The sequence below is a fragment of the Taudactylus pleione genome, unplaced genomic scaffold (assembly GCF_031769625.1).
Source record: "Taudactylus pleione unplaced genomic scaffold, aTauple2 ptg000036l, whole genome shotgun sequence".
NCBI classification, from domain to species: Eukaryota; Metazoa; Chordata; class Amphibia; order Anura; family Myobatrachidae; genus Taudactylus; species Taudactylus pleione.
The window spans coordinates 8280363-8302312 of record NW_028284438.1 but is presented as its reverse complement, the minus strand read 5'-3'; the positions used below and the strand labels follow the sequence as shown (position 1 = coordinate 8302312).

The window sequence follows — 21950 nt, the reverse complement described above, 5'->3', positions numbered from 1 at the left end:
GGCTGCATATTTCTGTAGTGCTGAGTCCTGAATTATTTATGCTTACTACAATACCGGAGCTGTATTACATATTGTGCTATGAAGTTCTGGCTGTATACTGGAAAAGCTGCTGTAGGTGAGCTAGCCGGCTGATTGCGTCACCTACGCGACGTGCTTACTGCTGCTTGTCAGCTACTGTCACTTTCCTAAATGGTGCTGGTAATACAGGGGCTGGCTGGTTAGTTTTATGTAATCGTATTTTCCCATGTTCAATGCAACAGTTTTTTGTTTGTTTTTGGGGGGTATTTCAGCAAGAAGGCTGTGACAATCTGCTGGGATGTATAAAACTGGCTGAGGATCCCTTTACTTTGTGGTGTAGGATGTGTAGTTTAGCAACGAGGCTCACTGACCTCCCACAAGATGGCTAACTTGTCTCTTAGCTGGTGGGACTGGCTCAACGTGCTCTAATCTCTTCCTTTAAGCCTCCCACAGCTATCAGTCACCGGGAAGAATCTGCTGGGAATCGGGTAAAACGTGCATACACCCTACAGATCCCACTGGCAGTTACCTTCCCACAGCGCAGTCGCCAACTGCTGTCTTAAGTTCAATCCTTGAGCTTGCCACGGTACTCACTGGTCCCCTAATGTCCTCCACCGATGATGGGACCAGTGCAAAGTCCCTGAACACCAATGAAAACTGTTAAATCATGGCCTATATTAGACAATGGCAGGAGGCACATTATAACTTTTACACCATATTCTGGGTAGGCGTTTAGGGTCTTGGTGGGGTGCCACATCTATTTTTACAAGATTCCTCCTGTAGTATTTCCATATTTTAGCACAGTAGGTGCATCCAAAGATGCAGCTACTGTGCTACTGCGTCCATCTTTGAAACCGGCCCATAGTGACAAAAGCCTTCCACAATAACTATAGCCCAGACATGCACAATCCCTGTCTCTTCCCCAGTGCCAGGATTCTCCTTTGCCCACCACCTAACAGCAGCAGAGACTGGGATGCCCAATTGCATGTCCCCTTGCTCCTGCCTACACAGCCAGGTGACAGCCGCCCTACACACTGCAGTCCACGCACACTTCCTAGCTCTTCAGCCACTTCAACATAATGACCTAGGGGCCTGAGCCCAGCTGCCGGTGGGAGGAGCAAGGCAATAAAAGGGGTGTATATCTGCTGGCAACTGGTGCTGCGGTTGCTGCCAGGCCCGCCAGACAGTCTGTCAGTGGCCACACAGCACACCTAATGGGGTGGTAACCCCATTCGGCCGCTTCACTGGAATGGGCCTCGAGCCAGCCCTGGCAATTTGCACTGGCCACCTATATCTCCCCTCCAGTAACTTCAGGAGTGAAGCTAAACAAATTCTCTAGTACAGCATGATCTGGACAAACAATTATTTTAAATTGGCTGTATGTCACATTTGATTGTTTTTTTGCTGTTTAAAAATGTTTAGAAAATGATAGCCCATGCTGATAAGTCTTGCTGCATTTTATGTTAAGGTGTCTTGGTGTGAAAGTAAATACAATGTTTCTGTATTTAATATCTTTTATTAGCAAGCTTAGTAACCCAAATTTAATTTCTCATTTAGATCACAAATTGGAATTGTTAATAGTTGTAGCAAGGGAAAGCAGAATTTTATTTTTTTTTTAAATGTAGGTGATTTTATTTGCTTTTTATGCTTAATGCTGCGTATCCACTTGCCGATATAAATGAAAGATGACGACATCGTAGTCGTTCAAGCGCTCAATAATTGTGCATAAATCAGGCAATTTAATGTGTGGAACGACCAGCGATGTGCACTCCCGCTGGTCGTTTCCGACCTTATTCATCGCCTGAACATGCCGTTCAATCTGCCGATAACGACGACAGATTGGGCATGTTCAGGGATGAGTGAGGGTGTCTGCACTGTACGACATATCCTTCAGTGTAAGCACTACAGGGGATGAGGAATGACTGTATGATTACAATGTTGTAATCGTACTGTCGTTCCACTATCTGCAAGTGGATACGCGGCATAAGACTGTTTTCTAACCATTTGTTGTGCCCTAATGTATAAACTTTAGGAACAAGAAGAATGCTGTAGTTTATGAAAACCCTCTAGGTTTCAGTAAAAGCACTTCCAGAGCAGAGTACTTCCACACTTGCCTAAAACCTGTTATGCATGAACTTTTGGGCTACGTATCTGGCTTGCCAAACTCTAGCGAATGAAGCAATTTTATTCTAAAACATTGTCACAATAAAACACTTCAGTTGGAAAACAACCCTACATCTCCAGTCCCACTGGTACTTTAATAACAATGATTGCACTTTCACATGCCTAAACAAACAATTTTTGATCAATACTTCAACTGAACTATTTTGTGTTGTGACTAGGATCTTGTTGATGATCTGAAATCTGAGCTCTCCGGTAAACTAGAGAAGGTGATTGTGGCACTGATGACCCCATCATGTTTGTATGATGCATATGAACTAAAACATGCTGTCAAGGTATGTAAGTTGCTATACCGACCAAAAGAATGTGAAATAATCTGAGGACACATTTTATGTTTTTTTATTTAGTTTTATATATTTAGTATTATATGTCAATCGAGCAATACATATTAATTCACATCTGTGCATAAAGAATGCATGCTGGAAAAGGAAATAACATAATTGATATAAGGCTTGAGTTCTTAACTTGTGGGTCTAACTTATATTTTTATATAATATGCTTATGCTGTGAACCCAACAGTGAAGACATTTTAATACAAGTATAGGTTTCATTTTAAACTTTACCAGCGGTCCTGAAGTAGAATCAGAGCCTGGCTGGGTCCTGGCCTGAGGTATTATTTATTTTATGTAGATTGAAACTGTGTATACTTTTTACAGTCTAATATGCATTTGAAACTGAGAAATAGTTTGACATTAGGGCCATAAACCTAAAATGTAGATATTGGGGCTACACGTAACAAATGATTAGTTTATATGAGAAGGTAAGCATTTGATTCAGGACCACACAATTCTGGTATGTATTATCTGGGGCAGTGCTTCTCAACTCAGTACTTGGGACACAATATTATAATGTATATGTAACCATTTTTTTTATATCTTCATCTGATATTACTAGATACAAGCTGCTCAAGTAAAGGTTGCAAGGTTCTTCAGATCTATATAAAGTGTTGTCTTTGTTTTCCAGGGTGCTGGCACTTGTGAGAATGTGCTCATTGAGATTCTTGCATCTAGAACAACAGCTGAGGTCAATCACATCAAAAAGGTCTACAAAGAAGGTATATGATGAAGAAGTGAACTGATGGGCTCTACAAAACAAAGTGGTTTGCATGGTTTTTCACAACAGAAAATGTTTTATATTTTTTTAAGATTGGTCAGCAACTAATGTAAAGATTTAGTCATTTTCAGCTCTGAAAAAAATACAAATATCTGCTTGTAGCTATGCTAGTGACTGATTTATTTATTTATTTATTTTACTCTGTGTTGGCAAAATAGAATTAAGTTGCCTATGTACTCGCAGATCTGGTCCAATTTGATCCTATATGTGTAGCCATGTTACCCATGCAAAGGTTGCTGTCTTTTTGCAGTATCTTAATGTAAAGGATATTTCTGTTTGGCTGATAACACAACACTCATGCCCATGGGATGATCACCTGATTAGATTTTCAATTCCAAGAGATCAAATCTGATTTGGTTTTGGTCATTCATAATTGACTTGTTAGCCACCCAAATCTGTTTGTGTAGCCAGTGAGAGTTTGCATGTTTTTTTGGTGCAGTGCACATGGTCCCAGCTTTGTTTTAACTACAGTGGTAAACCACTAACTCCCACTACATAGTTTTAGGTTTTATATTATGGTATTTAAGTTTTTTTAAAACTCTCCTAGAAAAAATTTTATTTTTAAAACCAGAGCAGTATATAAATAGTGAGATGTAAAAAAACAGCTGAAGTTAGTGTGCAGTTTGGCAACACCACATACTAGATCTGTAGTTTCACATACATGCAGCTGAAGATATGAATTGCGTCTAACTTTTTAGACTAACTCATATAAACAAAATTTTTAATTGTTTTAGAATGATTTATGTAGTAATAATTTGAGACTTTAAATTTAAAGTTCTGTCCTACCCTGTGTTTCTGTAGAGTATGGATCTGAACTGGAAGATGACATCACAGGAGATACATCTGGATACTTCCAAAGGATGTTGGTGGTTCTTGTCCAGGTAAGCTAGTTTTCTGTAGTATAATAATAATAATAATAATATGTTTTCATATATTGGAGGTTTTTTTTTTTTTTTTTTCCTTTTGACAAATTTATATATGTCATATGAAGGAATATATAAATTTTTTTTTAGAAAAGACTGTTGTAGTACTGTTTGTTTCAGTGTACCAGGATGAATAGTGTCCATAGAAATTCCACAATTTGTGAACTGCACATGTAGCTAAAATAATAACTTGACTGACTGCTTTATCTGAGTGACTGTATCCAGTACTTCAAATTAAATGTCTTGCTTTCTGTAATGGTATGTGTATTTATATGCATGCAGACAGGGCCACCATCAGGAATAATGTGGCCCAGTACAAGTAGATAATGCACGGCCCCCTGAGGGTGCAAAGGTGTAGTGTAAAGTGCTGAGCGATCTAATCAATGAAAATTGTACTTACCTGCTATCTTTAGATTTAATTATGTGGCGTTGAACTTGGTTGCACTTCCCTTCATCCATGCCGCTTATGTTCACCAGATGATGGCCATGGTTCTATGTAGTACATTAAGAAGATGAGAATGGAAAGACAAAGATTGGAGAAGTGGAAGATGAGTGGGTAGAAAGGTGTGACATAAGAGGAAAGTGAATGGTGAGGGCAGATAGAAGGTTGGGGAACAGATGGGATGGGGAGAAAGATGGGATAATGCTGTCCTGACCAACCTGTGACTTTCCACTTGTGAAACTACAAGTCCTAGCATGCTTTACCAGCTGAGTGTGGGAGGGTATGCTGGGACTTGTAGTTTCACAACAGCTGGAGAGCCACAAATTGGCTAGGCCAGGAATGTAATGCAGAGGAAGAAAGCAAGTGACAGGGATCGGAGGCACACAAGTGGAGTGGAAGAGGGGCAGAGGCACTCAGAAGGGAGGGAAGGAGTGTCTAGGCACATATGGGGAGTGCAGTGTCAGGCAGAGACACACATGGGGGAGTTGAAGGGGGCAAAGGCACACATGTGAAGTGGAAAAAGGGATGACACAGGTCTTGTTGAGTGGGAGGCAGAGGCAAATACAGACCTTGCAGAGAACTGACAGAGGAGAGAGACAGGGACATAAATCAAGGTGGTAGGGAGGGAACATAGAGCTGCAGACACAAGAAGTGAGTTCCCTGTAGTACTGTACTTACTGTTCTGTGACTCTCTGCAGCATTCTTCCTGGGCTAACACCTGGCCTCCAGGCTCCAGCATGGATCACAGATCCACAGGGGAATCCAGCATCTTATAGCTCTGGCTTGTGTACTGCTAGCTCTGGCTGGACTGTTGATTAATGAATGACTCGTCCTGTGTGATGAGTCATTCATAGAACTCTCGGGCAGCTCAGCTGTCCCATGAGGGTGAATAATTAACAATTACTTAACTCTGCCGGCTGCTGGGCCCCTCAGCTTTCCGGGCCCAGTACAGGAGTACTGGCTGTCATCCCCTGTGCATTATCCTGCTGGAATATTCCATTGTTGTGGGGATACATGAAGTCCGTGAAGGGCTGCAAATGGTCATCAAGCAATGCAACATAACGTTAACAGGTCAATGGCTTGTTCAGGTGGACCAACGGACCCAGCTCATGTCATGTGACCACACCAATGGAACCAACACCAGCCTGCACGGTGCCTTGTTGACAACTGTGATCCATGGCCTCACGGGGTCTGCACCCAACGCCTACAATAAACCCAAAACACTTGGAACCATAACTCTTCTGACCACGCCATATGTTGCTAGTCCTCCAGGGTCCAATTTTTACGTCATGAGGCCAGTTGAGGCGTATGTCTGGTTACGTAGTGTTAATGGCCACTCTGGTGGGATTTCTGTTGGACATGTTACCATTTATTGTATTGTAGGGCAGGTGCCAATGAACAACTGAAATAATGTAATGAATTAAGCATTCACATAATTCAAACCTCAGGTGTGCTATAGCAACTGTTTGTAACTTTTTTCATCCTTTCTGGAGGGAGTCTATGGGCTCTATTTATTAACACTATTTTTACTAAAATAAAGTGAAAAAGGGTGTTTTCACACCCTTTTCGCATTATTTTAGTTTCACCTGTAGTTATTACAGGGCAATTGGAGTAGAATTAGTAAAATTCTACTCTAACCCCTAGTATCACTTATTTTTAGTAAAGCAGATCGCATTTCCCATAATTGTAATGGGAAATGTGATCCGACCAGAGTTACTAAAAATAAATTGTAAAAAAATACCGGGGGAAGCCCTGTGATAATAACGCCACCTGGAGGTGGCGTTATCCAGGGTCTCCCCCAGTTACCGGGCTCCCACTCTGCTCTAACAGGGAGAGCAGAGGCAGGAGCTGGTACCAGTAATCAACTATGTGGTCTAAACAGACCGCAAGCTGATTGCTGTAAAAAACACAAAAAAAAAATTGAAACTTTTTTTTTTACTTGCCTGAATCCAGGGACCGGTGATCGGGCCTCCGGTGATGGCTCCTCTCCGGTCAGCTGGTCTCCCATAGTGCACTGCGGCCCGGTCATCAGGTGATCGGGTCCCAGTGCAGTTTGGGAGATCACCTGATCGGGAAGCCCGGAGAAGATCACCGGAGGCCAGGAGGATGCAGGTAAGTGTAATGAAGGGAGGGGGGGTCGCGGGGGTCTGCGATCACGGGGGGCGGGGCTTAGCATCGGTGGGGGGTAGCAGCGACTGGTCGGCGCATGCGCGGGCTCTTAGTCGCGGTGTTTTTTCCGAAAATACCGCGACTAGAGTGCGGATGGGATCCGCAGGGTCAGAGCTTTATCACAAGCTCTGTCCCTGCAAGGGATTTATAGTAAATCCCTGTGATATTGCCTGAATTCGCAATGCGAATTCACTCTGTAATATCACACTACATTCAATATGCGGATTGTAGTAAATGGAGCCCTAGGTGATGAATTGGTTAAATTGTTCTGAACTACTGTATCTAGTGTTGTACAACTCCCTCTTAGACAATGTTTCCCATACAGCAGGGGTTCCCAAAATCTGTCGTCAAAGTTTTAAAGATATCCATGCTTGACCTACAGGTGACTTAATTAGTACCTCATTCAATTTGTTTTAACCACCTGTGCTTAACCGTGGATATCTCTACATTTGGGAACCTCTGTCCTACAGTATTCTATGCATGATGCAATAAGAGCTGTTCCCTCTCTGATGGCTATTGGCATAAAAGTAGAAATGAGTACTTGCAGGTTCGAATAGAGTGCTTGATTCAGACCCACTCGCTAGGATGCGAACGCTCGTAGCTGGCCGATAGTCGCTCTTCTGCGCATGCATACACATCGCAATGTGCATGAAGCAGTGCAAGTGACCGGGATGCATTCACTCGCTGCGCATAGACAGCCTAGCAGAGTGAGTGACAGGAGAGACCGTTTGTGGATGGTAACAGGGGCAGGCCGCTACTAACAGGGGAGTGTAGGTGCGAACACAGGCGTGCTTGAGAACTTCAACACTGTTTCAGAGGCGTGCATAATTAAAAGACAGCGTCATAGTTAGAGATGAGCGGTTCGGATTCTGTGGAATCCGAACCGCTCCGAACATTGGGGATCCGAGTCCACCCGAACCCTGTTCGGGTGTTCACCGCCTGACTCGGATCCCCGTTCGGGGCCGAACGGCGGCCGCCTGATGTCGGATTCTCACTAGAGAATCCGACATCAGGTCTCCTCGCGTGTAGGGCAGAGCGCAGTGATAGCGCTCTGCCCTACACAGACACACAGCCGCCAGCGGCAGCTGTGTGTTTGTTACAGCAGCCAATGAGAGTCACACAGACTCTCATTGGCTGCTGCACGGAGGGAGCCGGCTGGAGCTCACACATGAGCTCCGTCTTCCGGCTCCCTCCTCAGCGTGTGACAGAGTGGACGGCGCGGGAGCGGGGATACAGGTAAGTTTTATTTTTTTTATTATTTTACTTGTCAAAGGTCCGGGGGCGCTACTGGGGGGGGGGGGGTCTGCTACTGGGGGGGGCTATACTACTGGGGGGGCCATACTACAGAGGGGCCTGCTACTGGGGGGGCTATACTACTGGGGGGGGGTCTGCACTACTGGGGGGGGTCTGCTACTGGGGGAGGCAATACTACTGGGGGGGCCATACTACAGAGGGGCCTGCTACTGGGGGGGCTATACTACTGGGGGGGGGTCTGCTACTGGGGGGGCCATACTACTGGGGGGGATCTGCACTATTGGGGGGCCATACTACAGAGGGGCCTGCTACTGGGGGGGGGGCTATACTACTGGGGGGGTCTGCACTACTGGGGGGGGTCTGCTACTGGGCAGGGCTATACTACTGGGGGGCCATACTACAGAGGGGCCTGCTACTGGGGGGGGCTATACTACTGGGGGGGGTCTGCTACTGGGGGGGCCATACTACTGAGGGGCCTGCTACTGGGGGGGCCATACTACTGGGGGGGCCTACTACAGGGGGGGCCATACTACAGGGGGGGCCCATACTACAGGGGGGGCTACTACTGGAGCAGCCTACTACTGGGGGGGCCTGCTACTGGGGGAGCCATACTACTGGGGGGGCATACTACTGGGTGGCATGCTAATGGGGGGCATACTACTGGGGGGGCCTGCTAATGGGGGACATACTACTGGGGGGGCCTGCTAATGGGGGGCATACTACTGGGGAGCATTCAACTGGGGGCACTGCATAGTGGACCGTACTACTAAGGGGACTGCATAGGGGGCACCACTGCTGGGGGACATTGTGTAAGGGACACCGCTACTGTGGGCATTGTGTAAAAGGGTCACTACTGTGGGCATTGTGTAAAAGGGGCACTACTGTGTGTCGTAACATAAATAAGAGACACTACTTTATGGTGTAATGTGAATCAGGCCCTATGTGCGGTGTAATGCTAATAAGATTGTGCACTGTGACTCCTAGGGCCGTAGCCCACTTTGTAAACAAGTACTGTGACTCTGCTGGCCGTACCCCACTGGGTGGGTGCACTACTTTTCATTTCTGCCACTGCTGTGTGGCAATGTGTCATAGATGTGCTTTATACTGTGGTGTCTGTGTCGTTGTGCCGCTGCTTTGTCGCTTAGTAACCAGTCAGCTCACTGCAACCTTTGGCCAATAATGTTGAAAACAATATTATAAGCTGTGATATGGTCTAAATTGACTGGAAATTAATGTTATTGAGGTTAATAATACTCTAGGAAGAAAAAAAAGACCAATTTATGTGATTTTAGCTTTTTTTGTCAATTTTTGTAAAAAAATCCAAATCCAAAGCCAGTCACCGCAGTTTGGCAAATCCAAATCCAAATCCAAAGCCGGACGACGAATTAGAACCAAATCCAAATCCAAATCCGGCAAAAATGGTCCGGCGCACATCCCTAGTCATAGTACACGTCACTTGGTGGGATTTCACTCGCAGTGCTTGCGGTAGTGTATAGTCAACCACAAGCGCTGCGTTCGTACCCAATGTACGGATGGTTACATACACTTCCTGGAGATGATGTGGGCGTCTGGTAGGCATCTGCATACACAAAGTGATCGCACGCCAAGACATAGTGGGTGTGCTTATGCCTTGCCGTGAGATCGCCTGCCTTGCTGGGTGTATGCCAGATTTTAATACGCTGGGGGCGAGCGTACGCATCTAGCGAGTGGGTCTGAATCAGGCCCAGAGTCCTTAGTGTAAATTGGAAAAAGAGGGGGAGAGATTTCCCTGTAGATTTCTGAATCTTATGGTATTATTACAACTGTGTCAAAACATACAAAAGCCTTCAAGCCAGAAAATGTATACAAGGACATGATGGAGAAAAATATCTAACTTTGAAGAACAATAATCGTCATTAGTGTATTTGCTGGAAGATGTCACTGTAAAGCCATTTTGTGCCTCCCACCCTCTCCAAATAATAATTTATAACCAAGTGCTAAAAGTGCATTTATACACTGTAATCTACTTTTAAAATAGTTTGAATCTCAAGTTAATGTTTTTGTATGAAATCTACGAAAACCTGTTTAGTTGCTGTAGGAAGTGACTGAGAAATAGTGGAAGCGACTGCAAATAAATGGGGTGTGTCACGTGTTCAGTTCCATGTTATCCTGCAATCTTTTTGTAGTATTTTTGTAACAACATTAGAGGTTATTTATTGCAGTTTCAATTCTGTACTGCTTCCTTCAGGCTAACAGGGACCCGGACTCTAAAGTGAATGATTCCCTTGTTGATCAGGATGCCCAGGTCAGTGTGATGTTCTGTGTTTTCTTGGTAAAAGGGGCTGGATCTACCTGGGGAAGCTGCATATAGCTTTATGATTTTCCTTTTGTTCTGTTAGGACTTGTTTAAAGCCGGGGAGCTGAAGTGGGGCACAGACGAAGAGAAATTTATAACCATTTTGGGAACCCGCAGTGTTCCCCACCTAAGAAAAGGTAAATATCCCTGGTTAATGTTCATTAAAACATTTGCTTTTTCCTGAAACTGGGCACCTCCTAGTGTATGAACAGTGGGCCTGGTTCAGATGAGGACAGTATTGCACAACTGCAGGGAAGAGGCTGTGCAATACCGTCCAACTAAAATGCAAATGCAGCAGGAGATGTCTGTAGGAGATGGACACCTCCTGTATGCATCTGCGATCCGAGTGCAGCGTCCGTGGACACTGGTTCGGATCTCCATCGTGACGGCAGCTTTCTCAGCCTGGCCATTGGAACCCCTCTACCAGGCCTAGGAAGTATTCCTCTGATGACACTGGGCTTGGCACACCTACAAGACTGGTAACATTCCCCCGTATTGTAGAACGGCTGTCCCCCCTCCCCAAACTGAAATGCTGCAGTTAAGGGGGGACTGCGAAAAGTCACTCAGGACCTCAAACATTGGATGCTGTATGCACATATCCTATCTGGCTTACGTACATATTTGAATCGTGTAAAAGAGGTCATTAAATTACACTAAGTGTATGGGAATTTGTGGTAAGATGTACTTGCTTTGTTAAAACCTACAAATGATATATTGTATAGTGCATCTGTAAGTGTGTACAGAAGATATGTCTGTGAATAACATCATTTAGACATATCGCAACAGCCCTGCACCACAGCCAATGCTGACAAATCTTGCAGATTGCTGCCATGTCTGGTTGTTTGAGTGATTCACCGACAATCCACTTGCTAAAGGAATCAGCTGACATCTCAACTGGGTGGGCACATTTAAATGCCCACTTGGTTATGATGTCAGCGCAGACATAGAGTGGCAGATTGGTGAGCCAATACACATTTATCAATCGGCCGCTTGGTCTGCGGATCCCTGGGTCGGCAGAGGAGTCACCAGGTGTTTCCAGCCAAAATAGTTGTCCATTTGACAATGGAAACATGTATATTGGGTCACTTCTCTTGCAGTATTTGGAATCTATTTCAGAATTGCCATAAGTGCTGTATTTAGCGATGGATACAGCAGACTTGTGACTAGGGGGTGACTGAGGCTGTTTGCTTGAAAGCAACCAATGTGAATTTCAAGCAAAGAGCTCTGTAAAAAAAATAAAAAGTTCTGCATGAATTCATTTATCATTGAAGCTAAACGCTATTTCAATAAAATAACTTGTGTCCATGTACTGTACTGAATGTCCAAATTTCTTCCACTCCTCCTAAAAGAATGTGAGTCTCGCATACATTATGTAGAAATGTTCTATTTAAATATCTCGCAAATCTGAGTCACTTTAGGTAAGGGTTATTTCCCAGTGATTCGCATGTCCACACAAACCTCAACCGTAATATATGGAAAACATTGACTTGAGTCATCCAGACCTCAGAGAAGGGAGAGATACCCTGTTGCTGACTTGTTGAACTAATTAAGAATTTTGTATCATATTAACGTTCTTAAAAACACCAGTGGAAAATGTGGTAATATCCTAACTGCAACACTCCAGCCTCCTGTTCTGTTCTTCATTTCCCACAAGCTCCAAATCAACTGATTATCAGATGACCTACTCTGTCTTGCACAGGAAACTATTGTTGCTTCCCAGATGGAAAGCCTTAAAATGTATCTGGCATTAGTTTTGCAGTCCCTCTCACCCCTCCTCCCCCCCCCCCCCCCCCCCCTTCACTCGGTAGTGTGTTTTATTAAAAGTTTACAGAGCCTATCCTGTTACAGCATATATACCCCTGTTTCCTGACCACTGCCATATGAAGATTTGTACCTTTAAAACCGTAAAAGACAGCACTTCTGATGAGAGCTGTACTTTGTGGTGCGAGGACCCGGAAGTCCTTATGCGCATGCGTGGCGAGAGCTGCAGGGAACACACTGAGAGGAATCCTATTAGATCACGCCTCTGAAGTATCCAGTTAGAAGCCCATAGGCTTCTATTAGGCAACAAGCTCCAGAAAGAGAAACCTGCCAGCACTTAATGCATATGGGGCATACGGAGGTTTTACTGCAGTTGTAAGGATCGTGCATCCAGACCCCAATGTTTTATTTCTCGTCTTTAGATATGGTTGTTTTTCTTTCCTTTTATAACTTGCAGCTTCTTCCAGGACCCACTAATGTTATCTATAGCTACTCCTAACCTCTGTCTGTTTTACAGTGTTTGATAAGTACATGACGATCTCTGGATATCAGGTTGAAGAGAGCATTGACCGGGAGACATCTGGCCATCTAGAAAAGCTGCTTCTTGCTATAGGTAAGCGTCAGGAATTTTGTTTCCTTCCAGTGGTAAATGAATAATATGTACTTTTAAAAATGATGCTTTCAAGTAGGGGTGTGCACCGGACACTTTTCGTGTTTTGTGTTTTGGTTTTGGATCTGGATCTTTCTTCGTGTTTTGGATCTGGATTGGTTTTGCCAAAACCACCCTTCCGTGTTTTGGGTTCTGGGTTTTGTGTTTTGGATCTGGATTTTTTCTTAAAAAATAAAAAAAACCCGCTAAAATCACATAAATGGGCCTTTTTTTGTTCCTACGCTATTAATAACCCCAATAACATTAATTTCCACTCATTTCCACTCTATTCTGAACACCTCACACCTCACAATATTGTTTTTAGGCCAAAAGGTTGTACCGAGGAAGCTGGATGACTATGCTAAGCGACACAAGGGGGCGGCACAAACACGTGGCCCATCTAGGAGTGGCACTGCAGTGGCAGACAGGAAGCCAATCAGCGTTATGGTGCCCATTTGCATGTAGCACGAACCCGGGAGATCCGTGCTACATGCATCTGTGTGATTGGCACAGAGCAATGACAGGTCCGTGAGACCCGTCTGTGCTGCTGTGGTAAAAAAAAAAAACCTGTGTAAAAAAAGAAAAAAATGGCGTGCACCCCCCCAAAAAAGAGCAACCAGCCCCGGGCATTAGTAACCCAGTGCTGGGTGTGCTTAAATACAGGGGACAAACGACGTAGGGGTCCCCTGTACTTAAGCACAACCAGCACCGGGCTAGTCAGAACCAGCGCTGGTTGCCAAAATACGGGGGACAAACGACGTAGGGGTCCCCTGTATTCTGCGCAACCAGCTCTGGGCTCTGATCCGGTCCTGGTTCTGGAAATATAGGGGACAAAAAATGAGTAGGGTTCCCCTGTATGTTCCAGAACCAGCACTGGACTTTTTCTAGCGGGGGGCTGATGCCACAGCCAGGGGAGCCCTTTCACCGGGCCCCCCAGCCGCAGCATCAACCCTGACCGCTAGTCAGCCCAGGCCGGGGATCCCTGGAGAGCTGGGGACCCCCCCAATAAAGGGGTCACCCTCTCCAGGGCACCCCAGGCCCAGGCTGATAGCCCGGGGCTATCCCCGCCACCCCTGGTGGCGGTGGGTGGCGGGTTGATTGTGTGGTGTGGTGTAAATAAAGAATATCAAACATTGTCTTTACAAGTAGAACTGCAAGTCCCAGCTAGCCTGCCCCGCATGCTGGTACTTGGAGAACCACAAGTACCAGCATGCAGGGCATTAAGGGCCCACTAGTACCTGTAGTTCACCTGTAAAAAAAATGTTTAAAAAAACACAGGACACACACACCGTGACAGTATAAGTTTATTAAACATACATACACACACACACATGTACACATACTCACCTATGTAACCTGTAGCATCGGTCCACTTGTCCGGTAAAGTATCCCTAGGGGACCTGTGAAAAAAAACATACTCACCATCTCCTATGCGAGGTTCTGTCCTCTTCGTTCCAAAGTAGGCATCCCCGGACTTGGCAAAAAAAAAAAAACGAAAACGCGATCCACGAACTTAGTACCGTTCTATAGAACGGTACTTCCCGAATGAGAGCTTAGCGGCGGGGTATCACCATGGAAACCCCGCTGCTAAGCGTTCATTGGCTGAGAGAGGTCATCTCCCGTCTCTCAGCCAATGAACGGCTCCCTCCATTGTAGTCAATGGTGGGAACCGCAGGGTAAACTTTAATAACCTTGCGGCTCCCAGCATTGACTACAATGGAGGGAGCCGTTCATTGGCTGAGAGACGGGAGATGACCTCTCTCAGCCAATGAACGCTTAGCAGCGGGGTTTCCATGGTGATACCCCGCCGCTAAGCTCTCATTCGGGAAGTACCGTTCTATAGAACGGTACTAAGTTCGTGGATCGCGTTTTCGTTTTTTTTTTTTGCCAAGTCCGGGGATGCCTACTTTGGAACGAAGAGGACAGAACCTCGCATAGGAGATGGTGAGTATGTTTTTTTTCACAGGTCCCCTAGGGATACTTTACCGGACAAGTGGACCGATGCTACAGGGTTACATAGGTGAGTATGTGTACATGTGTGTGTGTGTGTATGTTTAATAAACTTATACTGTCACGGTGTGTGTGTCCTGTGTTTTTTTTAAACATTTTTTTACAGGTGAACTACAGGTACTAGTGGGCCCTTAATGCCCTGCATGCTGGTACTTGTGGTTCTCCAAGTACCAGCATGCGGGGCAGGCTTGCTGGGACTTGCAGTTCTACTTGTAAAGACAATGTTTGATATTCTTTATTTACACCACACCACACAATCAACCCGCCACCCACCGCCACCAGGGGTGGCGGGGATAGCCCCGGGCTATCAGCCTGGGCCTGGGGTGCCCTGGAGAGGGTGACCCCTTTATTGGGGGGGTCCCCAGCTCTCCAGGGATCCCCGGCCTGGGCTGACTAGCGGTCAGGGCTGATGCTGCGGCTGGGGGGCCCGGTGAAAGGGCTCCCCTGGCTGTGGCATCAGCCCCCCGCTAGAAAAAGTCCAGTGCTGGTTCTGGAACATACAGGGGAACCCTACTCATTTTTTTCCCCTGTATTTCCAGAACCAGGACCGGATCAGAGCCCAGAGCTGGTTGCGCAGAATACGGGGGACCCCTACGTCGTTTGTCCCCCGTATTTTGGCAACCAGCTCTGGTTCTGACTAGCCCGGTGCTGGTTGTGTTTAAGTACAGGGGACCCCTATGTCGTTTGTCCCCTGTATTTAAGCACACCCAGCACTGGGTCACTAATGCCCGGGGCTGGTTGCTCTTTTTTTGGGGGGGAGGACGCCATTTTTTTCTCTTTTTACACAGGTTTTTTTTTTTTTATTTACCACAGCAGCACAGACGGGTCTCACGGACCCGTTAGTGCTCTGTGTCAATGACACAGATGCAAGTAGCACGGATCTCCTGGTCCGTGCGTGCATCTGTGTCATTGAAATACACAGCAGCACAGACGGGTCTCACTGACCCATCTGTGCTCTGTGTCACTGTCAATCACACAGATGCATGTAGCACGGATCTCACGAGTCCGTGCTACATGCAAATGAGCACCATAATGCTGATTGGCTGAGAGCCGTGACAGACGGCTCTGTCAGCCAATCAGCACTTTGCCCATTAAAGGCAAAGGCATTTTTTTTTAAATGGCCGCTCGAGGCAAAACCTCGAGATCCGACAGCAGATCTCGAGGTTTTGCCTCGGGAGAGGGATCCGGGGCAGACAGGGAGATCCGAGCTTGGGCTCGGATCGCCCCGGATCCCCGAAGTTCGGGTGGGTTCGGTTCTCAGGGAACCGAACCCGCTCATCCCTACTTTCAAGTCATGTTCTTCAATTACCGCTGTCCATGTCATTATGGTGTTCCTTCTGAGTAATAGTTTAAAATAAAGGCTTTTTCTGTAATGTATAGATTCTCTGTCATGTGTAGTATGTAGAAAAAGCTGCAGCCACATAATTTGAAGCGTGTTTATAAGTACTACTTGGCAGTATCAGTGCACTATATTTAATATAATAAGTTTAAAGCTTTATAGTGCCTCATATTTTGTTCTGATATGCTAATGAAACTATGAATATTTGTTCCATGTTCATAAACATTTCAGCCTTTCCCTCGTTTAAATATTTTAAAAAATGTCACTAACTTTGATATTCATTTTAATTATTTGTTTGTCGGTTTTCAGTGAAGAGCGTTAGGAGTGTTCCTGGATATTTAGCAGAAACTCTGTACCAGGCAATGAAAGTAAGTAATCCTTCGGTTGGCTGTTATTGCCCACGCTGTGTATGTAAGGAGCAGAGTACTATGATATTTAAAGGAGATTACAACACTTTCTACACTAATTTCTAATGAGAACCTATTCCCAGTTGCTGCTTGTCCTATGCACTCTCTAGTACACTCTCATGTAGTGTCTAGCTACAACGTAACCCATTCTGAGGAGACAGAAATGGCACATCAGCCATCTATCACTGCCACAGTGTGCCAGTATTACAATCTCCACTAATGCCAATAACATCCAGCAATGTCTGTGTTGGCATGTCATCTGTTCTTCTTACCTTGTGCTGTATGGAACTCCACATGCTCCAAATATAGAGATCATTCAGAAATATGACCCACAAGAGTTTTTTCATTTTATTTTTGTAGAATATGTTCTGGTCTATTATCAAACACACAAGGAAACATTGTGGTATAAAATTTACTGTGACCAGTACATGTAAACTTTCATAAAGTAAGATGGAGGATAATAGGAGAAAGCTTACACTCATACCAAAGACACACTTCACCGTAATAACTTGTGATATAGCGCCAACTAGTGTCATGTTACTTCTTTGTTATTAGTACTTATTACCCATTAATTTCTTTATTTTTTCAGTTTTATTCCTAATTTTGAAGTACAATGAAATATTATGGCACTATATAAATAAATGTTAATAACTGCTATTCCTCCAGTATAACTTCCAAGCAACACCTAGTGTATTGCTGTTGCCAAGGTGGCCGAGCCAATGCGCTACCTTGGAACTGGTGGTGGGTGTGGCTAAGCCTTGTTGTGGACTGTTAGCGTTGTGTGTGCCATTTTCTTTGGTTGGTATTTTATCACTCTCCATTATATATTTTGAGAAGATGTTTAAAGACAATCAGCTCCTAACCTGTCATTTTTCAAAAACAGCCTGTGAAGTGACAATTAGATCCTGATTGGTTAGTACTTGATCACTCTCCACTTTATCACTCTCTAAGGCTTGGTACATCTCCCCTATAATGTTTTTAAAAGTTTTAGTTATGAATTTTTGCCATTGATGTAAACAAACAATTATCATCCTCCAGAATTGTTAATGTTACCTTATCAATTGACTGTAAAGTTCTCCTTCCATTTTATGCTAGCCACATGCTGCTGTATTAGTAGTGATATCAGGCAATTGGACCAATATTGGGTTGTATGTTGCCCATAAATAGCTCTGATTCAGTACTGTAAGCAGATCAAACTCAATCTCTCTTTATCACACACTGGGGATGGGGGGGGGCTGTATATGTACTTTTTCACAGCTTGTCAAAGTTGATGGCTTTGACCAATTAATTGAAAGGAGAAATAAATAAATGCTAAACCAGGCTGGTTTATCACTTTAAAGCCATCATTCAAACCTTCCTTTAACAAACAGCAGGTTATGGATTCTTCCCAATAGTTTTAAATGCAGTTGGAAGGTGATCACTATCTCAGGACTGCATGAATGAAACCACTTATGTTACGTGATCAGGCCATTTAACTCCAGTAATTAGGCTATTCTATTCATAATGATATTGTGATCTATTGAGCACTGTTCTCTTAATTGTAACTTATATAGGGAGCTGGCACTGATGATTGCACACTGATAAGAGTCATGGTCTCCCGAAGTGAAGTTGATTTACTTGACATAAGGAAAGAATACCGAAAGCATTATGGCAAATCTCTGCTCCAAGCAATTAAGGTAAAATATATTTTATTATAAAATATCTATCTAATTTTGGCTGTTGGTGCTATTTTTTTTTTTGCACTCAGTCTGGAGGGAGGTGGCATTAAACTGTCTGTTATATGTTGCTATTGGCGTTTTAACCAGGGCACACTACTTTCTTCTGTTTGACAAAGTAATGATGTGGTGCCACCTCTCAGTTGACCTCTCGCTGGATTAGGATTATTATTTAGCAGGAATATTCTGTTAATAGTAGCACCACATTCCTTTGTGGCAGTGGCACACTCTGCCATTGTTGTGTATCACTGGCCCTTGACAAACTACTATAGGCCTGCAGATCCACCAGTCATCCCAGCATACTTCTCCCAGCTTTACAAGACTGTCGTCTCCTTAAGCAGAAGATCCTAAAAATGGCTTTTCTATTTTGCAGTCATTTGAGGAGCCCTAGTCTTGTAGAAACTTCCCGTAAACACAGTTGGACATAATTTATTCACACCATGCTGCTTTTACTTCTTAAGAACACAGTGCTGGTCAGTGTCTTACTCTATATAACTGTGGTTTTCATCTCCACAGGGTGATACATCTGGAGACTACAGGAACACCCTCCTTCTTGTGTGTGGTGGGGATGACGAGTAACATTCAGCTGAAAAGCAGTAGATCAGCCTTGTGCTTCATCTGTATATCTTACTAGATGCTAATTGCTTTGTTACTTGCATACATTCATGTTACATGATCTGCTCATGATAAATATAAGTGTCCACTTTTAAGAGGTTACTTGTAGGTCACAACCATATTACTGGTGCTATTATATATTCTGACCAATTCACAGGCTCAGTGTTTATATGTACAGTACCTTGTTTTCTAATCTCCTTACTGAAGCTGTATTGAAGCCAGTAGCTGCCATTTCAGACTCTCTAGAGTTCCTCACTCTATAATCTGTACTCTTTGTCTATTTACTGTATTTTTGAGTCTTTTGACGTCTGAAAATGTTGTGTAGTTTTGTACCTACCATTCACTTTTCGCAGTATAAGATAACCTAGGGAGTGTTGGTATTTGCTCAAATCAAAATGTCTAGTTTGGTCTGTCCAATAATGTAAGTAACTATGGTAAGCATCCTTGCTTCACAAGTAATAAACTTCTGTATTTCAAATTATTTCTTATATTGTTTTAATGAATGGTTGGTAGAAAGTACAGATTTTCCCCCCCAATTGCACCGTAAGCAAGGATCTTTTAACTATTGTACTGGCAAAATAATTAGAAAAATGACCGTGTTTCAGATATATTCAAATGAAAATTAAATTATATTCTAATATAATTAAACTGCACCATATGACAATTAGAAATATCTAATGCATAAAAATTTGTTTATTCATTCTATCACAATGCTTTTTTTTTTAAATATAAAAATAGAATAAGAAACCATAAAAAGCAAAGACCTGACAAATGGTTAGAAATTAGTACATTAAATCAGCTGGTTTCATCTGTTGACACAAATCCTTGTTGTGTACCAGCAAGAACAGTACAATCGTAAATATCCACTTGAACGCAAGGTTTTTTAGCAGATGGCCGCGTCCGGCTAATGTAAATATCTGGGGGCTAACACTTATCAATAATCGCTTTTGCAATGCGATCAGGGCATGCCAGGAACTCCCATGATCACATTGCAAAAAGCGAACCTATCGGCCGGATGTATCCTCAGGGACACTGGCTCACCACGGCTGACTGTGTGTGACCTGAATTGAGACCTTGAGTACTGTGCACGCCATTCACTGCCCGTCGCTCACATATCCAGAACCTAGCTCTTCTAGTGCCGAAAAACACTGTGTAGATTTTTTTCACATTTGAAGTATAATGGCAATCTAATGAAAACAGTCAAAATGTTTGAGTTGAGGTGGCTGGGGGGCGCCAGAGTGGGGGTGCGGGCTATTGGGTCTAATTACCTGACCACTACAGCCAGCATGAGGTGGTGAATTTCACACCATGTGACAGTGGCTGGATGCGACACTGTGAAAATGATATCTGTGAGTGCAGCAGACCGGGGACACTAGTGAAAGGAAGCACCCAGGGTCTCCACTTCCCTCCGGTACCTTACACTATGCCACACAGCACTCTGCTCTTACCGGCAGCAGGTACACTACCTGACACCGGTATGCATTCGGGATGCCGACTGTCTAAATGCCAACAGTCGGCGTCCCGACTGTCTAATCCCGGCAAGTGTCTAATGACAGGCATCGAAATCCCGACGCCTGTCAATTTACCCGACACCTGGCTTACAGTCTGAAGGTGCGGACAGCTGTGTGTTTTTAGGTTAGGGGCTCCTGGGTGGGGACCTTCCCCCAGGAGGTTAGGGTTAGGCTATGGAAGGGGGGGGTTAGGTACCCCCCGGGGGGAGGTTAGGCTGCGGGGAAGGGTGGTTAGGTTTAGGCACTTAGAGGGGGGTTAGGCACCCCTAAGGGAGGGTTAGGGGGGAGGTTAGGTTAGTGAATAGAAAAAATACTCGCCTGTCGGGTTCTTCACTGCCGGACTTCCGCTGTCGGGATTTGAACCGCCGGCCATGACACCTCACTGTACAGTACTATTAACCTGGGGATCTCCAGCTTTGGTGCTGTCTCATTATTGTTCCCACTGAGCAGAATAATGCACAGGGGAATGTTTACAAAAGTAATTGCTCATAACTAAATTTTACCTTTTTATTGTTTAGAAATGTACCTCCCAGAATGGATATTGCCTCTTTAAATAAAGAAAAATAAACCTTTTGGCGGATTACACGTTATTTGTAAGATTATATATGTCATTGTGTTGTGTGTTCCCGATGTTCTGTTCTTTTTTGTCAAACATACTATAGTAGAACAAAAACAAATTTGATAATCTAAATAACTAGCGACCCACCCTGGCTTTGCATGGGAGCAATTTTTGAATTTACAGTGATCGTCCTTTTTTTAATAGAGTTCTTTATAAGATTGCTTTTGTAGACCTTTTTCCTCCTGACGTCAACACGAAAAGATTTAGTTTTGATGTGACATGCAAAAGGGCCACGTAAAGTTAATGTGGCTGGAGTTGACCCAAGTAGAGACTCTAAGTGTCTGTCCCTGTGCTTTATTGTCATGCCAAAATAGACTTACTCGATTTGTTCGAAATTTAAAGAATAGTTTTTCATATAAATGAAAAAGTTACAAAAGTTCATAAATTTTTTTTTATTTTTTTTTATCTGTAAACGGGTTACATAAATTTTTCTGGAGAAAACTGATAATGTGTGTTAAACTCAGCGCTCATACTTCCTTTTTTTTTTTTTTTTTATTCATTGACGTGCTTGACTAAAATTGTCACTGCTTGGCTCCCTTTTGTTATACATTAATGTTTCGTACACCTAAACCTTCCTCTGCAAACGCTCTATAGCAGAGGTTCTCAAATGCAGCCCTCAAGGCTCCCTAACAGTTCAGATTAGCCCGAACAAATAGATGCATACAAGGGGCTTTATTTTATACTATGTTTTTTAGATATCGTGTATGAGTATAAATAGTGGTGCAACTGTCAGACAATGAAAATAACGAGAATTGCATACTCAGGGGCATCTGGGGGAAGAGTGGGTACTATTTACGCGGGCCTGTTGGAGGGGCCCAGGTCCTGCAGCCCACCCCCTCACTTGCTGCCGCTACTTAGTTCGAGCAGGGAGAGAGGAGGACTGACTGCT

The 21950-nt window shown here is 44.1% G+C and overlaps 1 protein-coding gene across 1 annotated transcript in view; it reads left to right on the top strand.

The window, feature by feature from the left end:
• ANXA5 (annexin A5) overlaps positions 1-21016 on the top strand; it is a 34509-nt gene extending 13493 nt beyond the window's left edge. Inside the window, exons 5-13 of the mRNA XM_088452251.1 lie at positions 2361-2474; positions 3163-3253; positions 4114-4193; positions 10328-10384; positions 10479-10572; positions 12714-12809; positions 16504-16562; positions 18155-18277; positions 18833-21016. Of these exons, the coding sequence (XP_088308377.1) occupies positions 2361-2474; positions 3163-3253; positions 4114-4193; positions 10328-10384; positions 10479-10572; positions 12714-12809; positions 16504-16562; positions 18155-18277; positions 18833-18895 (777 nt within the window). The 3' untranslated portion in view covers positions 18896-21016. The remainder of the gene's footprint in view (positions 1-2360; positions 2475-3162; positions 3254-4113; positions 4194-10327; positions 10385-10478; positions 10573-12713; positions 12810-16503; positions 16563-18154; positions 18278-18832) is intronic.
• The last annotated feature ends 934 nt before the right edge of the window (positions 21017-21950 follow it).